Source organism: Meles meles, chromosome 5 (assembly GCF_922984935.1).
Source record: "Meles meles chromosome 5, mMelMel3.1 paternal haplotype, whole genome shotgun sequence".
Taxonomy (NCBI): Eukaryota; Metazoa; Chordata; class Mammalia; order Carnivora; family Mustelidae; genus Meles; species Meles meles.
The window spans coordinates 55,552,926-55,577,078 of NC_060070.1; the positions used below are offsets into that span (position 1 = coordinate 55,552,926).

Below are 24,153 nucleotides of genomic sequence, written 5' to 3' on the forward strand. Positions count from 1 at the left end.
TTTGCTAAGTAAGTGACCCAGTTGCCTCTCTCTGTCAGGAAATTCCCTTCCTGGGAATGATGGGCTTTCCTTGTGTTTGACTACTTTTGTACAACTAATAGCCACCCAGGCTCTTATGGGAATATCAGACTATCTCAGGCTGAGGAGAAGCATCATGCGTCATTCATCCCCGGAGCCGAAAAATGTCTCTATTGAAGCCTTAGTAAAACACCTAGATAGGGAACTCAGAAAACAAGCTGATAAGAAGAGGTCTTGGGAGTCTTCACTAGGATGCTTCTGACCCCTTAAGAAAGCCTTAAGAAACTGAGTTCATTAGCTGCTAGAGGAATGGAGTGCCCTCCTAACGGGGACGCATGCCAGACAACAGCTGGAACCAAAGGACTTTCGTGTACTGAGCTACATAAAAAAGAAGATTTTACCTTTACAATGCTTATCTGCTAGTATCTGGAGATAACTTTTCAGGAAAAATACAAGTACTCAGGAGTTCAAGATAATGGAAACAAAGAATTACGCAGATGAGAATTAAAATTCTATGATGAAACCATGTGATACATGAATGGAACAAAAATAGGGTTCAATAATCTCTTCAAAAAGCAACTTAAATATGTTATAGCTAAGGTTTGAGTTACTTGAGTTGGAAAGGTGGAGGGCTATGTGAAAAAGAGAATGGGCTCAAAGTTTTTCTCATGCTCTCACTGGCCTTCGGGATTTGCGGATTGGAGGGAGAAGACACCTGGTCACCTGGGTAGGTACTTCCAGGTGTTCATCCCAGAAACACTCGGGGAGTAACTGGCCTTTATACATGATCTCCCCCAAACTCTGCCAGGTGGGAGAGATCTGAAAGGAGGGAAGGAGAGGAGAAAGAGAGCCAGGCAGACATGTGATGAAAAGTGTTCTAAGGGCACCTGGTTGGCTCAGTTGGAGGAGCACACGACTCGTCATCTCAGGGTCCTGAGTTTGAGTCCCATGTTGGGTATAGAAATGACTTAAATAAATAAACTTTTAAAAAAAGAAAAAGAAAAGCATTTTGAAGTGTTCTGCAGCCTGTGTCATAGGGCATTAGGAAGGTAGCTGTCCTGGTCTCTGTCTCCAAGCAGCCCATGCAGAGCTAGTGGCAGAAAGGATGACACACCTCTGTTTCATGCAAAGGACTGAGGATGCGTGAGTCCTGCCCAAAGGAGCCACGGCGACTGCTGCTTCTTGCTTCATCACTCCTTAACCATCCCTCCTTCCCACTACCCTCTTTTTCTCGGAGCAGGAGAGTGGAGGCCACGAATTGTGGTGGGAAGCGCACAAGGTACAGGAAGCCAGGTAGGCTCTGCCTCTTGCCAACCATGAGACATCACATACAGTCCTTTGACTGTCTGCAAGTCCCTTCCCTTCTAGCTTTAATCCCTTTCTTGTCCCTCTGATGATAGCAGTATGCACAGAGAGCACACGGCATGGTGCCTGGATATGGCCAGGCCGTACTACACTGTGTCCCTGCCGAATCCGTGTTTATTACCGGAAACGTAGACCACGCACAAAAGTCTAAATGAGAAAATAAAAGCTATCCAGAATCCATAAGTACAATTAAGAACTGCTAGGCTGTTGGGGTCTTTCTCCTTCTAGTTTGCTCTTCTAGGTGTATTGCGTGTGTGTGTGTGTACTAGGAACATGTATAAATATTGTATCATATAAATATCATATTGTGTCTGATTTTTATTTTTCTACTTTTCATTAATGATTCTTCCAAATAAAATTCCAACAGCCTCATGATATTCACTGTAGTGTTGCAAAGTCACTTACTCATCTTGCCCCCAAATGTTAGATATTTCTTTTTTCTCCAGTTTCTTCATCCAGCCAAGAGAGACAATCTGGTGTGGAGGACAGTGCTCATGTTTGTTCAAATCCAGGCTCTGCCACCTGTTAGCTGCCTTGGACATGGGAAGAGCTTGTTATCACCGAGTCTCCAGACCTTCATCTGGAAATGGGGATGAGGAGGATTTGTACCTAGTTTCCTAGGACTGCCATAATATTACCATGAACTGGATGGTTTACGACAACATAAATGTGTTCTCTCACCATTCAGGAGAATAGAAATCCAAAATCAAAGGGTCACAAGGCCATGCTCCCTCTGAGGACTTTGGAGAAGCCTCTTTCCTGCCCTTTCTAGTCTCCAACCGTCCCTGCTGACAATCTTTGGTGGTCCCCGGCTGTGGTAGCTGAGCTGCTGTCGCTGCCTCCATCCTCACATGGCCTTCTTCCCAGGGTCTGGATCTCTCTTTCCCCATGAGAACACCATTGAATTTAGGGTCCTCCTTAATCCAGTAGGGCCATGTGATGATATCTGCAAAGACCCCATTTCCAAATAAAGCCGCCTCCACAGATTCCACGTCAGGACTTCGGCATATCTTGTTGGGGGCCGAATTCAACCCAGAACACTACCTGGTAGAGTTGAGAGGGAAAGGCAAGCCAACATAAATCCAAGGTACTCTGCTGACTGTAAAAGTGCTATCCTAAGGTGTACTGCCACTTTTAAAGGTTTTAAGGTCAAAAAGGCACAAGCTTTAGGAAGGCAGGTTTTCAACATTACCACACCTCTCAGAGTTTGGGTATTGGGCCATTGCTATGGGGCAGCAGTCGAAGCTTTGAGGCCAAGAAGGCAAAACCCTGTGGAAGAATCATGGCACTTCATAAGCCTCTAATGCGCTAAGTGGGGTCTTGTTGACTGGGTGTCCTTCCAGCTAGCAGTGCAAGCCAGTAGAGGAATCAGCAGCAGTGTTTCTCAAACAATCTCTGGCGTATCCCCCCAGAATCACTTTTGGATTGATGCTTTTAGCAAAGAACTAAGAGTGAGTTTTTAGATAAGTGATCATAGCCATGCCACATGAGCATCTGAGTTTCTAAAGGCTTATTCTCAGTACCTGCCCTTATCTCATCAGGAGCTGGGAGCAAGCAGCTTGAGGACTGGCCCTGGTCCTCGGACCACACTCTGAGAAACAGCGGTTGGCCACGGCCAAGGCCACTGCAGAGCTACGGGCTCCCCTGGAGCCTGGTCCCGCTCCCAGGCCTCTGAGGAGGGCAGTTAACAAATTCCCAGTCACCAGCCCCCTTCCGGGGGGCATGCCTGGCTGGGGAAAACAAACACACCTCCCACACCTGAGCCTCAGTGTTTTCTTTGAGTTTATTTTCCCACTGACTGACTTTCCTTTCAGTCTGGGCTTTCAAAACAGCCTTCTGAGTGAATGCAGGCGAACTAGCAGTCCCACACCATGGCTCATATGGAATGCATTTAGAGAGGGGGAAAAACTCAAACGGAGTGGTTATACAATTTTGAACTGGCTCGGACATGGCGTGGCTGGAATTTCAGAGCTGGCTTTTGTTTGCCTTCGTCATGAAACATTTGTTATATGAGCTGCGGCTACCGCTACCAAAGCAGCTGCTGCCGAGAAAGGTTGCTTTTCTTTGGGCCGTTAGCTGACTGACAGTGTTCACCAACTGAGGGCCTCCCCTCTCCCGCTCTGATGCCTTTGCCGCCCTCCTTGCATAAGCCATAGGAGACATTGCCCCCCTCCCCCAAAGTGACACATGACAGCCCACGAAACGGAGACACCTGTTTCCGCCAAGTTCCATGGAACTCGATCTTTGGGTGGTCATGAGTTCTGCCCCTGACGAGGAGACTGTTTTTTTTTTTTTAATTAGTTTTTAGGATTTATTTTTTCTCTCATCAAGGAGATCTCCCATATGGCCTTGATTTGTCTTCCAGGGAATTTTTAAAAAACAGTAGTTTGAAGCTTCATCATATCAACATTGTTCAATAAAAACCTAACAGAGTTTAATTAATAAATTACCAAGGGGTCTTGCTTTTGTTTGTTTTGCTTTAGAAATCTCACCAGGACTATAATCCCAGATACAGATGCTAAAGTCAGCACAATGGTCCAACTCCCACGGTGGCTACGCAGATAGCACGAGAAAGAAATGGGTGTGATGTATCTCATGAAGGGCCGGAAGCACCAAACCTGTAACAGGATCTTAAAATTCAGGAGGTTAGAACAGTCTCAGCAATGGCAGTAGGCTAATTACAGCCCTTCAACTCCTCTCCTTTGAAAACTGAAAATAGCAGTAGAAGGTAATACTTCTATAAAAGAATGAAAGATCACAAGAGCTCTGGAAAAGGAGGTCAGTGGAAAACAGACCTCAATCACTTGTGGGAAGAGGAAAGCAGATGGGAGAGGACACTTGACATGGCAGAGCGTGGGAAGCACGTCTAAAGTGTCACAGTGGAGACACACATCAGGAACATGAGCTTTCCCTGCTCTTGCCCCTGACAGGCAGCGTGGTGGCACCAGGGGTCCCAAATGTGGAAGCTAGACATGAGGTGGGCAGTCTGGGTATGAAGCAGCGGGACCTCAGATCTGTAGTCAGGTATTTTGCAGTGATTCTTGCTCATTCTCTAGGGGGAATTCCCCACTGGTTGGGGAATCTTGGGGTTCGTTTCCAAAGAGTTTGGGCAGTGGCTCCAGACTCATTTGCTAACCCAGAGGAGAGAAGGGAGAGGCATGGGTTAATAGAAGAACAATCAAGTTGTTTGGACATTGCATTGGATGTTGACCTTCCGCTCCTGTTCCCACATCAGCCACCAGATGTTTACCTCTCTTACCCCACCTCATCTCCCATCCCCCATACAGATGTTTGGAGAATTCTTCAGTGGGGAAACTGAACAAACTCCAGAGAAAAAAGACCTACAATTACTAACAAATGTTTTCCCAGCAAACTTCCATGACTATCTGATCAGCTCAAGCAGAGCCCATTCGTTGATAAGCCTCCCTCATTATGTAACACTTTCAAGGTACTTTTTAGTGCTTCACCCTTGAATATGAATTCTGACAAAGATTACCAGAAGAAAGTCTTCAGATCAGAAAAGAGAGGCCCAACCAACCAAAGCAGTAAGAAGGAACCTGGAGCAAATAGAGACAACACAGGGAATAGGTGAAAACATTAAAAAAAAAAATTTTCAGAGATTTAAGGTGACGTTGCATTCAATACAAGATATTGTATAAGAAGAAAGAATATTAAAGAAGAGTTCTTGGAAAAGAGAAAATTCAGTAGAATGAATGTACTGAGGAACTCTTCAAGAGGGAAAAAATAGAAGAGATGAAAATTCAGAGAGGAAAAAATAATAAAGCGTCTAGAAAAGATGAACCCAGGGGCTCAACTATCTGACCAAGACCATTCCATAAATGAAACAAAGGAAATGGTAGCAATAAAATCATGTAAAAAAAAAAAAACAACAGGAAAAATTCCCAGATAATGAAAGACATGGGTTTTAAGCTTGAAAATAACCATTTATTGGCTGTGGCAACTTTGTTCTAGATATGTCTCCAGAGGCAAGGGAAATGAAAGGCTGCCTACAGAATGGGAGAAGATATTTGCAAATGACATATCTGATAAAGTGTGATTCCCCAAAACAAAGATCTTATACAACTCAACACCCCCAAAACAAATAATCCAATTAAGAAAGGGCGGACAGAAGACCTGAACAGACATATCTCCAAAGAAGACATACAAATGGCCAACAGACATGAAAAGATGTTCAACATCAGTCAGCATCAGGAAAATACAAGTCATAACTACAATGAGATCCACCTCACACCTGTCAGAATGGCTAAAATCAGTGATAACAGAAACAAAAGGTGTTGGTGATGATGTGGAGAAAAAGGAACCCTCTCTTACATTGTTGGTGGGAATGCAAATCACAGTGCAACCACTGTGGAAGACAGTATGCAGGTTCCTCAGAATGTTAAAAATAGAACTACCTTATGATCCAGCAATCGCACTACTTGATATTTGCCCAAAGAATACAAAAACACTAATTCAAAGGTATACTTGCACACCTATGTTTATTGCATCATTATTTATAATAGCCAAACTACGAAAGCAGCTCAAGTGCACATTGACTGATGAATGGGTAAAGGAGATATGGTATATATATATATATATGAATTACTATTATTCAGCCATAAAAAAGAATGAAATCTTGGGGCATCTGGGTGGCTCAGTTGGTTAAGTGTCTGACTCTTGGTTTCAGCTCAAGTCATGATCTCAGGGTCATGAGTTCAAACTCCACATCTGGCTATGCACTCAGCGTGGAGTCTGCTTGAGATTCTATTTCTCCTTCTCCCTCCGTCCCTCATGTGTGCATGCTCTCTCTCAAATAAACAAATAAAACCCTTAAAAAAAGAGAGAGAATGAAACCTTGCTATTTGCAATGACATGGGTAGAACTAGAGAGTATTATGCTAACGAAATAAGGCAGAGAAAGGCAAATACCATGTGATTTCACTCCATATGTGGAATTTAAGAAAAAAAACAAATGAGTAAAAGGAGTAAAAGAGAAAGACAAATCAAGAAACAGATTCTTTTTTTTTAAAAAAGATTTTATTTATTTATTTGACAGAGAGAGATCGCAAGGAGGCAGAGAGGCAGGCAGAGAGAGAGAGAGAGGGAAGCAGGCTCCCTGCTGAGCAGAGAGCCCAATGCGGGACTTGATCCCAGGACCCTGAGATCATGACCTGAGCCGAAGGCAGCGGCTTAACCCAATGAGCCCCCAGGTGCCCAAGAAACAGATTCTTAATTATAAAGAACAAACTGATGGTTACCAGAGGGGAGTGGGGCAGGGAGTGGGTCAAATAGATGATGGGTATTAAAGACTGCACTTGTCGTGATGAGCTCCAGGTAATGTAAAAAATTGTTGAATCACAACATTCTATACCTCAACCTAATAAAACACTGTACAAAAAATTGAAAAAAGAAACTATACACACATAAACACGAATATATAAAACCCGCGTGCGCGCGCGTGCGCGCGTGTGTGTGTGTGTATAAAGCTTGAGTACTCAGCAAACTGAGGCATGTTGTTGTAACATTTCATAAGAGGAATACAGGTAACGTCCCAGAGGTGAGAGAGAGAGAAAAAGTCTGAGAAAGTCACAGAGAAAGAAGTAAAAACAGGTGAATAGATAAAAAAGGATGTGGTCCATATATACAATGGAATATTACTCAGCCATCAGAAAGAATGAATATCCACCATTTGCATCAACATTGATGGAACTGGAGAAGATTATGCTAAGTGAAATGAGTCAAGCAGAGAAAGACAATTACATAGTTTCACTTATATGTGGAACATAAGGAATAGCATGGAGGACATTAGGAAAAGGAAGGGAAAAATAAAGTGGGATGGAATCAGAGGAGGAGACAATCATGAGAGACTATGGACTCTGGGAAACAAATTGAGGGTTTTAGTGGGAAGGAGGTGGGGTTATGGGTTAGCCTGGTAATGGGTATTAAGGAGGGCACATATTGCATGGAACATTGGGTGTTATATGCAAACAATGAATCATGGAATACTGCATCAAAAACTAATGATGTATTGTATGGTGACTAACATAACATTAAAAAAAAAAAAAGAAGTGAAAAATAGAATTCATGTATGAAGAAATCCATATCCAGCCAAACTGGCAATCAAGTGAGATAGAATATTAAGCTCTTTAGACATTCAAGGACACACCTATTATCAGGAAGAACTTGGGAATATCTGAAGTAAAATGAATGATTAAGTCATTAATCTTCAGATCTTTGGGATTTGGGAGACCAGGAATCCAAAACAGAAATGTGTTAAAGGGAGGTTCCAAGGAGCTTCTGAGTAATCAGCCCAGATTGAAGGAGGAAGTAAGGGAGCTCTGGATGGGGGGAAGGGAAGGGGTCCGGGCGGGGGAAAGGTAGGGATGGCAAATGGAACTAATGTTCTTACCTGATAATAATATTGAAAATATCACAAATAGTATTGGTACAACTGCTGTAACAGCATATAGGAAAAATTTGATAGGTAGATATAAATCTAAACAAATTAAAAAAACAGGCAATAATTAACTCCAGGAAAAACAATAAATTGAACAGGAAATGAGATATAACCATGGTGTATGACTTGGATCAACAGCTGATAAAATGTACATAGACACAGCAATGTAAACGGGACTACAAATCTAAAATGCGGATACAACCATAGTAGGAGGATGGGGGACAGAGGAGGCAGTAGAGGTAAGGGTGGTGGAATAAGAAAACTACATAATGTCTCGAAGAAATCAATCAAGGAATAGCAGCCTGTGCATACTAGTTATACGTAGTATGGTGATGATCAGAAGAAACGGCTAATGCTCAGAGCATTTGCTTCTGGAAAAATCTGTAATGAGGAGGGTTGGAATAGGAAGCTGCTACTTTTCATGGTACATCTATTTTGTACTATTGGATTTTTAATTCTGTACAGATATCCCTTTAATAAATATAGCTGAAAAACAAGGAAGTAAAATTCTAGGAAAACATGTTTTGAAAAACAGCTCCGCCAGGGTCTGGCGGTGACAATACAGCAGAAGTCCCTAGGAGCACATGATGAAAACCGGGAGCTAAGACTTCCCAGAGTATCTGAAACTTCCACTTGACAAGCAAAACTTTCCTGTTTTTATCAGTGGGGAATTATGCTGGCTTTCTCCCTGCGTTTGTGGACAATAAAATAAATGTGCTTAATATAACCAAATATACCCAAACAGGTATGTTTGGAGTTTTTTGCTGTATTCATTCACAGTTCAACACTATTTGCAAGTTGTGAAAAGCTAAAGCACTCGATGTTGATAAAAAATGTGTGAAGTGTTAAAAAGAATACAGAGCGGGAGATGGTATTTTTCTCTGACAAAGACTTAGTTGAACAAAAATAGAAACTTCCATTGTAAAATGTTGAGTCATGCAAAGTGGGTAAGGATTGTACTTCGCCCCAGCTGGGGGTACATTTTATAAGCAAAGAATGTCAGAGAGGCTAGGCCATGAGCCAAGGGTACAAAGACAGTTCTGAAGTTTTCTGTCTGGGCCTTGTGCACATCACCACGTGAACCCGTGGTTTGGGCAGGGGGCTTGGCAGTCTGGGCATGGAAGATCAGTTAGATCCCAGGGTCTTTAATGAAGATCATTTATGAACCCCAGGGGTGTCAGGTCTTTCTTTAATCTTCTTTGCTCAGCTGTAGAAGCATTTCAGCTTTGTGGAGTTATCAGGAAAGTCAAAAAAATTGAAATGTGTAGTGACTAATCCTCCCCCCTGCCTTAGTAATGCTCTTACTCAATGTAAAGCATATTCCTGTCAGCTCAACTGAAAACTGCTCGAAGTAGACGTGATTAAATTCTGAAGTAGAAGTTGTTCACCTCTAAACACAGAAGAATGCTGGTACCTTCACCCCACATGCAGATATTGTTAGCCATCTTTTTGTTTGGGGAAATGAATCATGAGAGAGAAAACTGCACACCCCCATGCCTGACCACACTGTGGGAGAGGGCATCTGGGGTTCTCCAGATAATGAGGCTGGAGCTCGGAGGAGATCGAATTCTCGTGTGATGTGGGAGGCAGGGGCTGAGGGAGATGGTTCTGGAAGGATGATCCCAGGGGCTTCTAGTTAGGGAGGCTATGAAGATGAGAGGCGGTGTTGGGGCCACAGCCAGCTCACACCCAGGTCAGGGAGTAACTGGGAACAGATGGGGAGCCCATGCCAGTGGGCAAAGGGCTGAATCTGGGAAATCAGGCAGGGGCAGTGGTTGGTGTCTGTAGATGTGTGGTGGGAGACCCTGGGACAGCACCAGGCATGCAGTCAACGGCTATCCCCCTAGGCTGTGTCTTAGGTTGGGAGATGGGGAGACAGTGAGAAAGAACCCTAGTGCTAGGAACCTGGGGACCTGGCAGTCTCCTAATGCACTGCTAAGAAGTGAGGGATCCTTGGGTGGTGGTCGGGTTTGGCAGAGGGCAGGGAAACTGGGGGTGGGAGCGGGAGGTTGACACATGGCCTTCTGGCAACTGTGGCTTGGCCACGGGTTCTGAGATTGGTGAGTGACTCAGTTCCAGGTTGTACCACACGGAGCGTGGAGGCTGCTGATACTCTTCCTGCCTTGGGCAGGACTGTCTCAGCAGTAGTGGGGTGACTGAGCTACAAGGAATGGGGGGGCAGCTCCAAGAGGCAGGGTCAGCAGGCAAAGGCCAATGTGGGCTGGACCACCCCTATGTCTCCCACATTCCAGGTGCTTCTGGGCCTTCACCCCTCGGTGCCTACACTCATTTTACTTTCCTGCCTAGGACACCTCCCTCCATGTCTGTCTGATGAAAACCTGTGTACCCTTCCAGGCCTGGCATGAATATCTTTACTAGGAACTGCTCCCCAGCCTGTGATGGCTCTCAGGCTTTCTTCATCTTTATAGCACCCTCCCCCGTGACTGGCATACTGCAGACACTCCAACATTTGCTGAATATGTTTGTTGATGTCTTCTGGTATTTTCAGTTTATAACTGCTATTTAAATGCTACTTTTCACAGGAGAGAAATATTTTTGGAAAGTTATTACTAGATGATCCATGTGACTTAAGTCCTATTTCCCTGTTATTCTAAAATAATAAAATTGAAGATGCTTTCTCCTGAGGAGGGATGGTACCCAGGCACGAGCAAGTTACTTTAGAAACTGTAAACTGCTATGCAACTTATGATTCTTTAGGAATGGTTACTGCTTTTCTGACCCAAGGCTATTCACTCTGAGATGACTGAGCTTAATAAGGAGTCTAGTTATTTGAACTCAAATGCGCACGCGCACACACACACACAATCTAGTGCCAACATGATTAGTATCTGAACCCAGGGCATGGCTGGTGAACAAACAAATCTTCATGGAGAATACCGACGGCAGATGAACCAATAGCAAGCGGAGTCCTATTTTTATAAATGACAGTTGAGTTCTTTAAACAACTTCATTGGTCTCTGTAAATAGATAGTCCGAATTCCTCTTAGCCATAACTTGAATCTCTATGAGGTTCCAGAATGTTTTTGAATTTTGCTGTAGCACAAAAGCAACAGGAAGTGGGAAATAACAGTGGGAATTAAGGATGAAAGACAGCATCTGTTTAATCCAGACATTGCAGAATGATGGATTATTTTTACAAAACCAGAGTTTACAGTATATATATACATATATATATATATATATTTTTTTTTTTTTTTTTTAACCCACATAAACGTATTTGATTGTAAAACTCCCTCCCACCCCCACCTCAATGGCTCTCCTATAGTGTAGTTTGGACTACTGCAGTCAATTGTACTTGGGATCCTTTTGATATTTGGGATCCTGTTTCTAGTCCCCAAATTGGGCATAATTATACATCTGTGTTCAGACATTATGTAAACTCCCGTCTGCAGAGGCAAACTATCAGGAAACTACAGGCAAGTCTTAGAGAAAGTGGAGACACTGCCACCTGCTGGACAAAGTTTATAAAGAGCATTCCGAAGTGAATTTTGCATATAGGAAACGAACTAAAGGTTTTTCAAGAACTGCATCTTAAGGACGTAGTTAGAATAAAGTCCATTAAATCTCTTGACACTCATCCTATATCTACTAAATATATATATATGATATATGATGATATATTTTCACGATATATGAAAAAATGCCTGAAAAATTCAACATTCAGCACAAGTTAATGGGAATTGCCCCCAATCATATCTCAACAGATGCTTTCATTTAAAGTTGAAATCTGTATTCCATGATAATTCAGGCAAGAGTTCAGGCATAAAAATGGATAATTTAAAAAAAAAGTCCTCAATGACTTGGTTGATGTGTGTTTTCAGCTTCTGAAGGTGTCACTGTAGTAATATTTCCAATATACTTATTCCCTCTAATTGTTCCAGGAATAGGGTATTAACCAGAATATAATTGTTCTCCTCCTCCTAAGTCAGACAACCCATTTTATAGGTCAGCTATAACTGTCAAAATTAGTCAAGGCTCATCCAATATTCTCCCTCTCCCTTTCAAAGTGTAAAAATTACGAAGACAGACTGATGTCCCATTTCTCACAGACACAGGCTCCATCTTTCTCATGTGATGTGGTTGGCAAGCTAATAGCTAATTATTGAACTCTTATCATATGTGAAGCTCTAGGCTTAGGGCTTTATATGGATTCGATCAGCTGTGTCTTTTGACAACCCTGAGAAGTAGATTGTATTGTTTATGCATTTTATGCAGATGGGGAGACCGAGGCTTAGAAGGATTATATCTGGCACCCAGGCTGTCTACTCCAGATTCTGTGCTCTAATCATTATGATATCCCGTCTTCTCGACAGAAATGCATATGGTATGGAAAGAAAGGGATAAACACCATGACCAGATAGTTTGAGTTGGTCACTTCAATGTTGCTAGCTATAGGCAAGACAGGATTCTGAAGCAGTAACCCTCCATGTAGGATGCTGTCATGCCCTCTAGGTGGCGATCGCTAGCATAAGTACACTGGGAAATTATCAAGGCCATGGAGGCTGTGCAAGGACTGCTGTTTTTTAGGGGGGAAAGTACCCTATGATTGTGCTAATCAACAAAAGTAGAACATGAGGCCTTAAAATATTCTGCTTGATGCTTTAGTATCATAATAATGCAGTCTTTAGAAATCAGCCACCAAATATGCATTTACCCTGAGTCACAAGGGCAGACCATTAGAGGCTCCTTTAACTCTCAACTCAGTGTTCTTTCCTAAAAGAACGGCTATTCTTACCATACATAGGCCAAGCATTACTCACTTAATATTTGTTTTAACTCAATCTGGCACTTTTATTGAGAGATGAATGAAAACTTGAATTTTTCCTGTAGCATACCATATTAAATTTTCTCCTCTACACATTCGCTATTATTTTCTATGTAAATGTCCTCAGATTTAAATACTGCAATGCATATGGACTCAGAATATATTACTGTACTCCTACTGAGAGGTCTAAATAGCGTTCATGCATAGTAAAAAAATGATACTTACATTTATACTCTATCATTTGTTATAAAAATATTTAAATAAGAACTTTAAAAAAACAGGCATCCAGTTTATGAATGAACTCTGCAGATTTAGTATGTAAGTCATTTGTTTGGTATTACACATTTTTCCTTTGTAATTGTTAGTGGCAAGAATCTCAAGGCAGCCCGCAAAAGTCTAGCAAATTCCCTATTGTGGTGCCAATGTTTACATTTGTAATGGAAAAAAAGTTGAAAATGAATACTAATGTAATGCTTGTAATGGAAAGTATTTAAAATACAAGGGAAAAGAACTGGACGCATAAGCTTTGAAGTCTCCATCCAGGCAGGAGAAAGGTAATGGGGGTTAACGTTAGATCATACAGTTCCAACGTCTGGATGCTAGGTGGCGCTATTGAACCATATCAGCTCAGTAATTGGCCAAGCCAAGGGACGTTCATTTAAGGACAGTTCCTATCACAGATACGCACATGTTCTGTCTTTAATTAATTCGCTTATTTATTTTGGTTTCTAACACCACTGTGATTTTAGCTCCTACAGAAATTATGACTAAGAAAAATGCTGGTGGCTCACGTGTCAGTTTTTAAGAGCGAAGGAGGAAAGGCATTCATTAACACAATACTCATGGTTCAGGAACAGGTGAGTTCCGTCCCTTACTTTCCACATTTTGGTGGGTGACTCTGGATCAGCCTCTCCACTTCTCTGGGCCAGCTCCACTTTCTCATTTTGAAAAGGTAAATAATGAGAAATATAATTAAGATTAATTAATCAAAAGTTCAAACTGTGTAGGTTGAACAAGCGAGGTCGGCTGCTCTTACCAGGTACACCTGTCTGGGGCTTGGTTCTCCCTAATTCAAACACAAATGAAGGCTTGGTGGCGTTTACTGGGTGCTCTCTCCAGGGTCCTTGCCTCCACATCAGCAACTACCCCTGGGCTGGTGAGAACCATCTGAGCATATTCTCTTGGGTTAGTCACAGGCTAAAACTCATTTTTTTAGTATCCTCTTGAGTACTTACTAGTACAAATTTCTTCTGAGATATGCTAAATGAGTCTCCACAGCATGCAAATATTAATAAAAATATATTTTTAAAATTCCTAACAATGAAGCTTCTCAAATGTTCTTGGTAGGGGACACATCTACTTGTCAGCAATGGCAATGAACAAGGTAGGGCAAAGAGACAAATTATTATGTAGGGAAGTTATTGACTTCCTTATATAGTGGGTTACTGAAACAAGCAGGACCATCTGGAAGGAATTAAGAAATATCGTAACAATCCAGAATAAGTGACAACCCATCTGACTACCAGACATGACTATTTTTACTAGTTCCCCAAACAGTCACTGCAGCTCGTGCGTTCTCTTCAGTAATGAGACGGCTCTAAACACGTTTTGTATTGCTGGAGGGGGATTACTAAAAATTGGCACATTTACATTTTTTCAAGTAACGGGACAAGCACCGAAAAATGGCCCGGGGAAGCGTATGCATTTTAGTCCAGCTCTACGGTTGGTTAATCTACAGTGATTTCAGAATCACTAGATCCCTCTGTGTCTAAGATTTTCAGTTTTTCTTCCCTCTGTTCTCTAAGTTATTCAGTGAAAAAATTCTTCAATTGAGGGCCAGAGCCATGATTTTAGTGGGCCATAATCTGAGAATTTTGACTAAACTGGTTGATGGGGTGGCTCTGGTGTGAAATCTCTCCAGGGACTTGCTGCCACTCTTCCTTTAAGCTGGCTGACCCCAACGTGCTAGCCATGTGAAAAGAGGACAGTGGCTTCGGCTTCGAGAATTTAGACTGATATTCCTTGAGACAGAGCAACTGTGGGACTGCTCGGGTGTCAATATCACCGCAGAACAATCTCTCCAGAAGATGCCTAGGAGACCACAAAGAACTCTGGCCTAGAGTTCTGGAGACTCCCTCCCTGCCTGTCAATGGCCCCCTTTGTGACTTCACTGTCAAGTGGGTGTGGTGGTAAGGGGCAGCCAAGGGGGCGGGTGTACGTGGAGGGAGGGCGCTGTGGGCAGTGTAGGCATATTTCACTATTTGAACCACTGATACTACTGCACTGTGTGAACTGGTCATGTGTCCAGTCTGGCCTTGTGGAAACCTTTCACCCCACCACACAGGAGAGCAAGACAACCCTTACCCTCATGCTTCAATGCAGCAAGGCTCAGAGGACTTAACAGACCACTATGCCAAATTCAGATGGACAAAAATCTTTAAATTATAGGTGGAAAAATCTTTAAATTATAGGTGGAAAGATGGCGGCTAACATCAAAAGAGCTAATAGTAACTCAGTTTTCAGAAATACGTTCTACTTTAATTAACATGCTTATAGACCCTGGGACCAAGGCCCTATTTCTGAGAAGTCGCATATCTAAATGGAGAAAACAGCTGAGAAGTCAAAACGACAACAGCAGGTAAGTGAGTTCCTCGGGCTAAGGTTTTGATTTCCGATTTATTTGTATTTAAGGAAAACAAAGATAAAACTACCCCCATCTAAGTTCTTGGGCTCATGCCCCAGAGGCCGACTTTCCACAGGCTGGGCTGTGGCCTCCATGAGTGACAGCAGTTCCTGGTCTGAGGACAGATGATGTGTGTGATATCAACTCACCAAAACACTTCCCGAATGCAGGGACAAGAGGGCGTACATCTTTTTGACAACTATGTGTCTCCAGGATTTCGCTCACTTTCTTCTCAGACCACTTATCACACACACACACACACACACACATATATGCTCTACAACAAGATAACGCCAATCAGTGGAAAAAACAATGAATGATCTCAACCTTTTCTTCAAAAAAGTCCAAGTTCGAAGAAGACCCCACCTTGCACTTGAGACTCAAGTTTATGTTATCTTCTGGAGCTAAAAATGGGTCACAGCAATCCTTTAAATTGCCCATTGTTGAAAGGGCACAGGAAGGCCTGGTGTAAAAAAGTGATTAGGGTTTATTCCACTTTTAGTGATTCACACCCCCTTTCCTGTTGAGGAGATACACCTGCAGGGCACATGTGAAGGTTCATGGTCAATGTTCCCGCATGCAGGCGTGTCAGAATTTATCTCTGAATGAGAGAACTGCGAGACTGGGCCAGCACCCACCCACCAGCCATGTTCCTCCTGCAAACCCCTGGTGGGGGCCTGGTCGCCTTATGTAACAGGATCCGAGGCTGCTCTGGGCCAAGCTCAGTTCACAGGGACATCGGTACGTGCTCATGACACAGGTGTGGCGTGAGGTCCCAGCCCGACGCAGGACTGGGAGGCAGCGTCTGGGGGACATTTCCACTGGCTCCTCAGGTCTACAAAGCACAGGGCTGCCTCCCAGTTGAGGATGACAAGACAGAACTAAAAACAGACCAGAGAATAAGCAGGCAAGCCTTGTGTAGGCTGTGGTAGATTAAGGAGAAGAGGTAAGAAACAATGTCATTTGCCTTTTAGGATAAAGCAATAATGAGAAAAAGAAATGGTGGATTTCTGAAAGTAATTATATTTAGTGATCCTATGCATTCCATTTCTTGCTTCTATTTGGAAACTACTCCATTCGTTAGATGAAATCAAAATTGCATTTTCAATTTGTCCCTCTAACTGGAAGAATTTTATATGCCGGAGTGTTTGGTCAAGTGGAAGTAGGGCCCAGAAACGGTAGTAAGTGGTGTTTCCCTCACATTCCTGGCTCCATCAGTGGACTCCAGTACACACACGTCCATTCACAGCATTCCGGCCACACGCTCAGGACAAGATCAATAAAAATATCACCAGTTGCACTTTCCAAAGGGAGAAATGGAACCATCAGGCCTCTCACACAGAGCAAGTTTAGGCTGGGACGCGAAGCTCCAGGTTTTGGCATCTATAGCTTGTGATTCTACCCTTCCTCTGCAAGCCAGCGGCAACCTCTCTTCCTGGACAGAAGATTTCACTCCTTTACTGGCCCAAGTCCCGTTCAAGGTGAGTAACCCTCAAAACGCCAAAGAGCCTGCTACAAAGGGAGTTCATTACCTGGGTCTTTGTAGATACTGAGCACACCCTTGAAGTAATGAGGTAAAAATCTTTCCAGTAAAAGCAGCACGTCTTCCAACTCTTCGAGAATCCCCACAAGCAGGAAGTTTTCATTCACGTTCAGTTTTGCTCTTTCAAGGGCCCACTCGCCAGGCTCCCTTGATGGATATAAAAAATGATTTTTCAATTAGAGATTCCGTTTCAAAATGTGGCAACAACAGGCTGAAGATGTACCTCTTCTACCCACCACCGCTGTGAGACTGAGTCTAAATCCCTTTTCCTTCAAGGACCAGGCCTGATGGGGCCGCCTCCAGGGGCCTTCCCGCTCCCACTAGCCTCGCCCACCTTCTGACCTCTGCCACGTTCATCCGTCAGCACTGCCTCGCCCAGGGCTTTAGCGGGCCCGCCGAAATATTTGTTAGAAAGAGGATACAGGGGCACCTGGGTGGCTCAGTGGATTAAGCCGCTGCCTTCGGCTCAGGTCATGATCTCAGGGTCCTAGGATCGAGCCCCGCATCGGGCTCTCTGCTCCGCAGGGAGCGTGCTTCCTCCTCTCTCTGCCTGCCTCTCTGCCTACTTGTGATCTCTCTCTGTCAAATAAATAAATAAAATCTTAAAAAAAAAAAAAAAGAAAGAGGATACAGACACAGGCAGTTAGGTCCTATAAGTGCTAATCAAGGGGGTGATTAGAATGGCTTTTTAATAGAAGAAGCACACCACTAAAGTGAGAGGTTTTGAAATCATGAAACTTACTGATGTGCTATTTCTATCGAAATCAAAATCGGTTTCAGGTCATGTCTGCTCATCATCTTATTCTTTTTTTTAAATCTTATTATTATTATTATTTTTAAAGATTTTATTTACTTATTTGACAGAGATCACAAGTAGGCAGAGAAGCAGGCAGAGAGACAGGAGGAAGCAGGCTCCCTGCTGAGTGGAGAGTCCGATGTGGGGCTCGATCCCAGGACTCTGGGAGGCAGAGTCTTTAACCCACTGAGCCACCCAGGCGCCCCATTAATCTTATTATTTTTAAAAGAGTTTAAAGACCAAAAAAATACTTTTTTTTAAATTACTGAAGGTAAACAGTCTAATCTCATTTGCAAGGCAGAGGTCCGAACTAACAGCATTTATGTGAGTGGGAAAGGACAGGAGTCTCAGGAGCTGGACTCCAGGATTACCAGCAATCAGCCTCCAGGGGAATTTGGGCAAGCCAGGGTTCTCTGCTGAAAAACTGTAGTAACAGCCTTTACCCCCACCCAGCTTGAATAATGGTCAAGGTGGAACAAGGGGACGTTTTGAAAGAGTTTTGAAAAGCATCATGTGTATACCACGATATGGCACCTTGAGTACTAAGATTAGGAAATCTATAATTTAAGAAAATACTTGAGGGAGCTAGAATCATGTTTCTCGGAATAAATATCTTCACTGTGACAGAAAGTGAGTCATCTGGCCCCAGATCTTCCCAGTGTCTGAAGCATTGACCGTGAACCAGGAGGCATTTATACAGGGGTTAGGGTTGGAGTGGGGGGGGGGGCCTCCTGAACTCAGGAAGTTTATGATAAAGCAGAAAACCGACTTCGAGTCCCAGAATCCAAACCATAAACAAAGTCTGGTGCTGAGTAAACTCAGCAAAGCAACAAGAACAACAACGCCCATGGTAATTAAGCAGGGATCAGAGTGTGAGCAGAAAGGACATGGGGTGAGCTGCCCTTCAGAAACGGTTTCTTCTCTTGGTCTTTTCAGGAACACATTAACCTTCTCATCAACGTTCCCTTTGGGGGCAAAATGTCACTTCCGGCAGGGGGTTTATTTTGAAGATAACGTTCACTGTGCATTACTGCCATTTCTTCTCAAGGCTCCCTGTTTGTCTGGTACAATGGATTTACACTGTAGCTCGACCAGACTCTCTACAGTCATCTGGGCCCCACCTCAGAGACCGTGGTGAGGTGGGGAAGCCTGGCGAGAGTCCCCAGGATGCTGCTGTAGGAGGTGGGCAGACCACATCTGAGGGCCTTACTATCTGAGTCAGTCATATTCTACAGAACGTCTTGTATCCAAGTAAGCCTGAGGGGCAATCACTAGAAAGTCCTTTTTCTATTAAGTATGTCTCCTGAGAGAGACACTACTGACTTTTGGCAGTGAGCACCCCATGTATCAGACCCAATTGGACAGGGCACGTGAGCAGTTGGTGATGGAGTGAAGACACTTCGGAGGGGCAGGCTGGTGGCTCACCCCTGGTCTTTATTATCTCATGGGCTGAGCGGTGACAGCTAGGATTTCATTACACATCTTTATGGGGTGGTCCCAAGGCCTCTGTCAGACCTTGATCTGTTAATTACATCATTTAGAGGACATTCAGAGTCTCAAATGCAATCTTTAAAGATTAACAGTAAATGTGAACTGAATTCCAGAAGGCCGAGAGACTAGGCGTGCAAGAAACTCCCACACGGTGCCTGCTGGTGGATTTCCTGCTTTCGTTCCCCACCCTAGCATGCCCCGAGTCTGCAGCTAAGTCTTTACCTGCATCTGGGATGCTGTCCACAAAAATATGGAATGATGTAAAATAATCTGGGGTTGGAACACTCAGGATAGTTCTCAAGAATGCACTCATTGATATCCTAGGAGAGAAAACACAGCAGTGAGAGGTCGGGCTTGGTCAAGTGCCATACAGGGTAAGTGAGATGGATACTTTGATTAACGGGCAAGCCTTAAGAGAATTCACAGATCTCGTGAGAAAAGTTTTCTGTTGCCTTTTTGCCTTCCGTTCTACTGGCGAGGTGTACACGTGGGCTGAGCATTTCCAGGAGTGTTTGCTCTGTTGAGTATATTGCATTTGTGCATTTTACAGGGGCCCAAAGCCTTTAGCTAGATGACAAGCATCTTGACAGTACTTCTCCCCAGGGTACCCACTACCCACTGTATCCCAGAAGTCACCAGCCCGCTGGGAGACAGTCGGCACTTAAAAAATATTTGTTGAGTGAATGCCGCGTGGCGTAATTCTTAATTCATTCTGACTTAATCAGAGATCGCTGTACAGCCAACCCTATAGAAATATGTTTCCCTACATCCAACAAATAGTAAGTACCTACAGCACTCACATAAAGAATTTGTCAATTTTGGAGATGTAAAATCATTTCTAATGTCCTATTAGGTTAGAGAAGTGACAGAATCTTTGTTATATACAACTCTCTCACTTTCAAAGGCAACACTTGAGATTGCCAGATTTTCTGTTTCTCCTCTGTGAGGTTGAAGATTGTTTCTCTGTTAGCATTACAAGAGCTTACAAGGGCTTGGCAGTTGAACAGAACCACTAAACAGGAACTTTTATGAGGTGGGTTGTACTGGATCCTTAGAAAAGGCATGCCTGGCTCTTAAGTCTTTCTAAGGAGTAACAGTAACCCAATTTACAAATAAACCAAGCAGCTATGGGATGTTTTTTCCGGAGACAGGCAGGTCAAGAGAGGACCTAACTCAAGATCATGGTCACATGGTTGATGAAGGTTATGAGTCAGCTGACATCCTGTGTCTGATATGATTGGGGTAGGTGGTTAGTTACTAAAAATTTTTTTAGTTCAAGTTGGAAATCAGAAAGATGTATTTTTTTTAAAACAACTCTTCCTTTCCTTCTCATAGTTCTTTGGCTTATATACCAATTAAATAAATTACACAATTACAATAACAAATTCAACTGGGATCAACAGATTCAGCAACAAACACTCTAGCTAAATGCTGGGGTCTCTCGTGGGAAGCAGGGATACACAGCTCCCAGGGAGGAATACACTAGGAGCAAATGAAGTCCATCAGTCCGTCTAGCCACCGGTTAAGCAAGGGGTGAGGAAGAACACTTTATTGTGTATGAAAATCCAGTAAAAAATGAGTGATACTAGACCCAAAATACCTTTCTAAGAATAATTTGACATAGGGTAGTATACAGACCTTCCTCAGCTTCTGATAAGTTACCTCCCGACAAACCCTTTGGAAGTTGAAAATATGTTGAGTAAAAAATGCATTGAATACATCTAACCTACGGAACATCGCAGGTTAGCTTAACCTACTTTAAACGTGCTCAGGACGCGGACATCAGCCTGGGAAAAACCATTTCGTACATAGCTTATGTTATAGTCAAGTGTTAAGGATCTCATGTAATTTATCTGTACTTAAAGTGGGAAAGAACGGTTGCATGTGTATGGCATGGTTGGAGGCATACGCGCTCTTGACCTTCCCGACAGCACGGCGGACGGGGAGCTGCGGCTCCTCCCCCCCTGCCCGGCATCACGAGAGAGCCCCCTCCTGCCTATCGCTCGCCCGGGAAGAGAGCCAAATTCAAAATTTCAAGTACAGATTCTACTGAGCATACATTGCTTTTACATCACCTTAAAGTAAAAAAAAAAAAAAAAAAAAAATCGTTAAGTTGGGGTACCTGGGTGGCTCAGTGGGTTAGGCCTCTGCCTTCAGCTCAGGTCATGATCTCAGGGTCCTGGGATCGAGCCCTACATTGGGATCTCTGCTCAGCAGGGAGCCTGCTTCCTCCTCTCTCTCTCTCTCTGCCTGCCTCTCTGCCTTGTGATCTCTCTCTTTGTCAAATTAAAAAACAGCTTTAGGGGCGCCTGGGTGGCTCAGCGGGTTAAAGCCTCTGCCTTCAGCTCAGGTCATGATCCCAGAGTCCTGGGATCGAGCCCCGCATCGGGCTCTCTGCTTGGCGGGGAGCCTGCTTCCTCCTCTCTCTCTCTCTCTCTGCCTGCCTCTCTGCCTACTTGTAATCTCTATCTGTCAAATAAATAAATCTTTAAAAAAAAAAAAGCTTTAAAAAAATCGTTAAGTTGACCCATCTCAAGTTGAGGACCATCTCTAGAGGGATATTCATTATGACGAGATTATTACCGCAAAATATGAGAGAACTTAAACGTTCATTAATGGAGAACTGAGTCAATGAGAAGTTATGGTACATTCCCACTGTCAAATACTGGACACTTGGGAAGGGGAAAGAGGATTGACACGCACTGTCCTGAAAGTGTCCGCCATGAATATTCAGGTGAAAAAAACTGATCACAGAGATGATATGAAGATGTAGGACAGTATGAAGATAGTATGTATATGTTTGTATTAAAAGAAGCCTATTTAGGAGGATAAATACCCAACTGTTAAAAGTGGTTATTTCTGGCAGTAGATGTAAAAGGTGGGCATCCATTGAACTTCAACTTGATTCATTTCTGAAATGTCATTTTATTATAAATGTTGTTTTATGTAAAATAGCTTAAGTAAAAATTATATAAATGTTACTTTTCTTATGATGTGTATATTTCACTTTTGTGTTCAGAGAAAAGGAGATTCGCATGTCATAGAACAAATTGAGGCTTGTGTGGTGGATGACTGGGCTTTGCTAAAGAACCCTCTTGAGGGGCGCCTGGGTGGCTCAGTGGATTAAGCCGCTGCCTTCGGCTCAGGTCATGATCCCAGGGTCCTGGGATCCAGCCCCGCATCAGGCTCTCTGCTCAGCAGGGAACCTGCTTCCCTTCCTCTCTCTGCCTGCCTCTCCACCTACTTGTGATCTCTGTCTGTCAAATAAATAAATAAAAAAAAAAAAAAAAAAAGAGCCCTCTTGACTTCCCTTTTCTCCCTCACAGTCCTCATGACCTCTGGCAGATGGTACCCCAGGGACCTGAGCCTTAGTGATACCAGAGGGTCCCCATCTGAGGGAGGGAGCCAGGAGCTGGATGAGCAGCAGAGCACAGGGATCTCAGGCCAGGGAGGGGTTGGGGTGGGGAGAGGGGTGATCAGAGGCAGAGACCTCTCTACTGAGGTGGAGATTTCACACCAAAGGGCTTGAGTAAATTGGGAGGGGTAAGGGGGTATTGGGAGATGTGTCCAATACACAGTCCCTGCTCCCCCCTCCCCACCATCCCACCCCAGAGACCTGCCTTAACGAGAGTTGGGTGGGCATCAGAGCTGCCCAGAGACCCCCAGTGCTTCTCCAGAGCTCAGTTTCCCCTGCATCACAACTGTGTCATTATTTGTTCGGGTGGGAAGTCCATGAGAGCACAGACTGTCCACAGTATCTCCAGCTGAACTTAGCACCCCACTTGGAAAAAGCAGGGGTGTGGTAAATATTCAGCGAGTAAATGAACCAACACCAGAAGGATAAAGTCAAGACACACAGTGATCTTGGCCTGGAGCTTGCAGGAGTGAGCGAAAGACATCAGCTGGCTGGTGGGGGGTGGGAGCAGGGAGGACTGAGGAGGTGCAGGGAACTTGGAGGGTCATTTCCCTATTGGAATACACAAAGAACCCTACAAGGTCACTTTATGGGAAGACATAAATTCCTAGTTTAAGAAGTGCCGTTAGCAATTTTTCTTTCCTTCGATCACCGCACGTCCTGGGGGATCTCAGAGTTCCAACTGAGCCTGCTAGAGGTTGATGAATGGTGTTGACCACAACCATCCTATGGAAATGCTAAGGGAGCACATAAATAAAAGATGACTCAGAAAAAAAAAAAAAAAGATGACTCAGGCGTAAGGTCAAAAGGAAGCACAAAGTGGGCCTTGGAGACCCATGCCTGGAGCTGCCTGCCGCTTTGCCAGTGATCAGTGACACTTCCCAGCAGCTCAAAGACGAGGGGCCTCAGGAAATCGCTTCTGGCCACTCACCGCCCACTCTTGTTCCTGGACCCCTCAGTGAGTGGTCTTTAGTGGGACAGATGTCAACATACCTGCTCAGAGTGTCCCGCTCTGACAGGTGTCACTGGTTCCCTAGGACCACTCGGGTTCTCCCTGTGCTGATGGTTGCTGTCACCTTTTTACACTGGAGTTCTCTTAGTATGGATATTAGTATATATATATATATATTTCAATGATTATGCAACCTCATTTTTTCTTTCCATGCAGTGCTTCCAAGATAAGTTTGCTTTAAATAACCTTAATCCTAATTAAAGATTAAAAGCTTTGTTCTAGGATGGTCACAGTCTCATGCTATTAGGGAAATGAGGCATTCTCTATAAATGAACATCCCAGATAACTAAGAGAATCCTTTTAATTGTCAAAAATACCAAAAAAACCTAGATCCATTTTATTGAAATTTATTCAAAACTGTACTATTTGAAAAAGCATTCTCTTAGATGCTGTAGGGTTTTTTGTGTATGTGTGTGTGTGTGTGGGGGGTTCGTTTTCCACTTTGATCTTACAGGGAAATCATCTTTTATTGATTTGTTCCTGAACGTTTCACAGAATGGACTGCGTGAATGATTTCACCTTCTGAATGTGAAGGGGCCCCGTGGGCTCACAGGAAGGGCCACTCACGACATCCAGACCCCAGAGTCA

The 24,153-nt window shown here is 43.6% G+C and overlaps 1 protein-coding gene across 1 annotated transcript in view; it reads right to left on the minus strand.

Annotated features, from left to right (window-relative positions):
- Positions 1-24,153, minus strand: part of UST (uronyl 2-sulfotransferase) — a 307,256-nt gene that overhangs the window by 34,398 nt on the left and 248,705 nt on the right. Inside the window, exons 6-7 of the mRNA XM_046006547.1 lie at positions 19,361-19,458; positions 16,841-16,998 (exon numbers count right to left, since the gene is read on the minus strand). Coding sequence (XP_045862503.1) covers positions 16,841-16,998; positions 19,361-19,458 — 256 coding nt within the window. The remainder of the gene's footprint in view (positions 1-16,840; positions 16,999-19,360; positions 19,459-24,153) is intronic.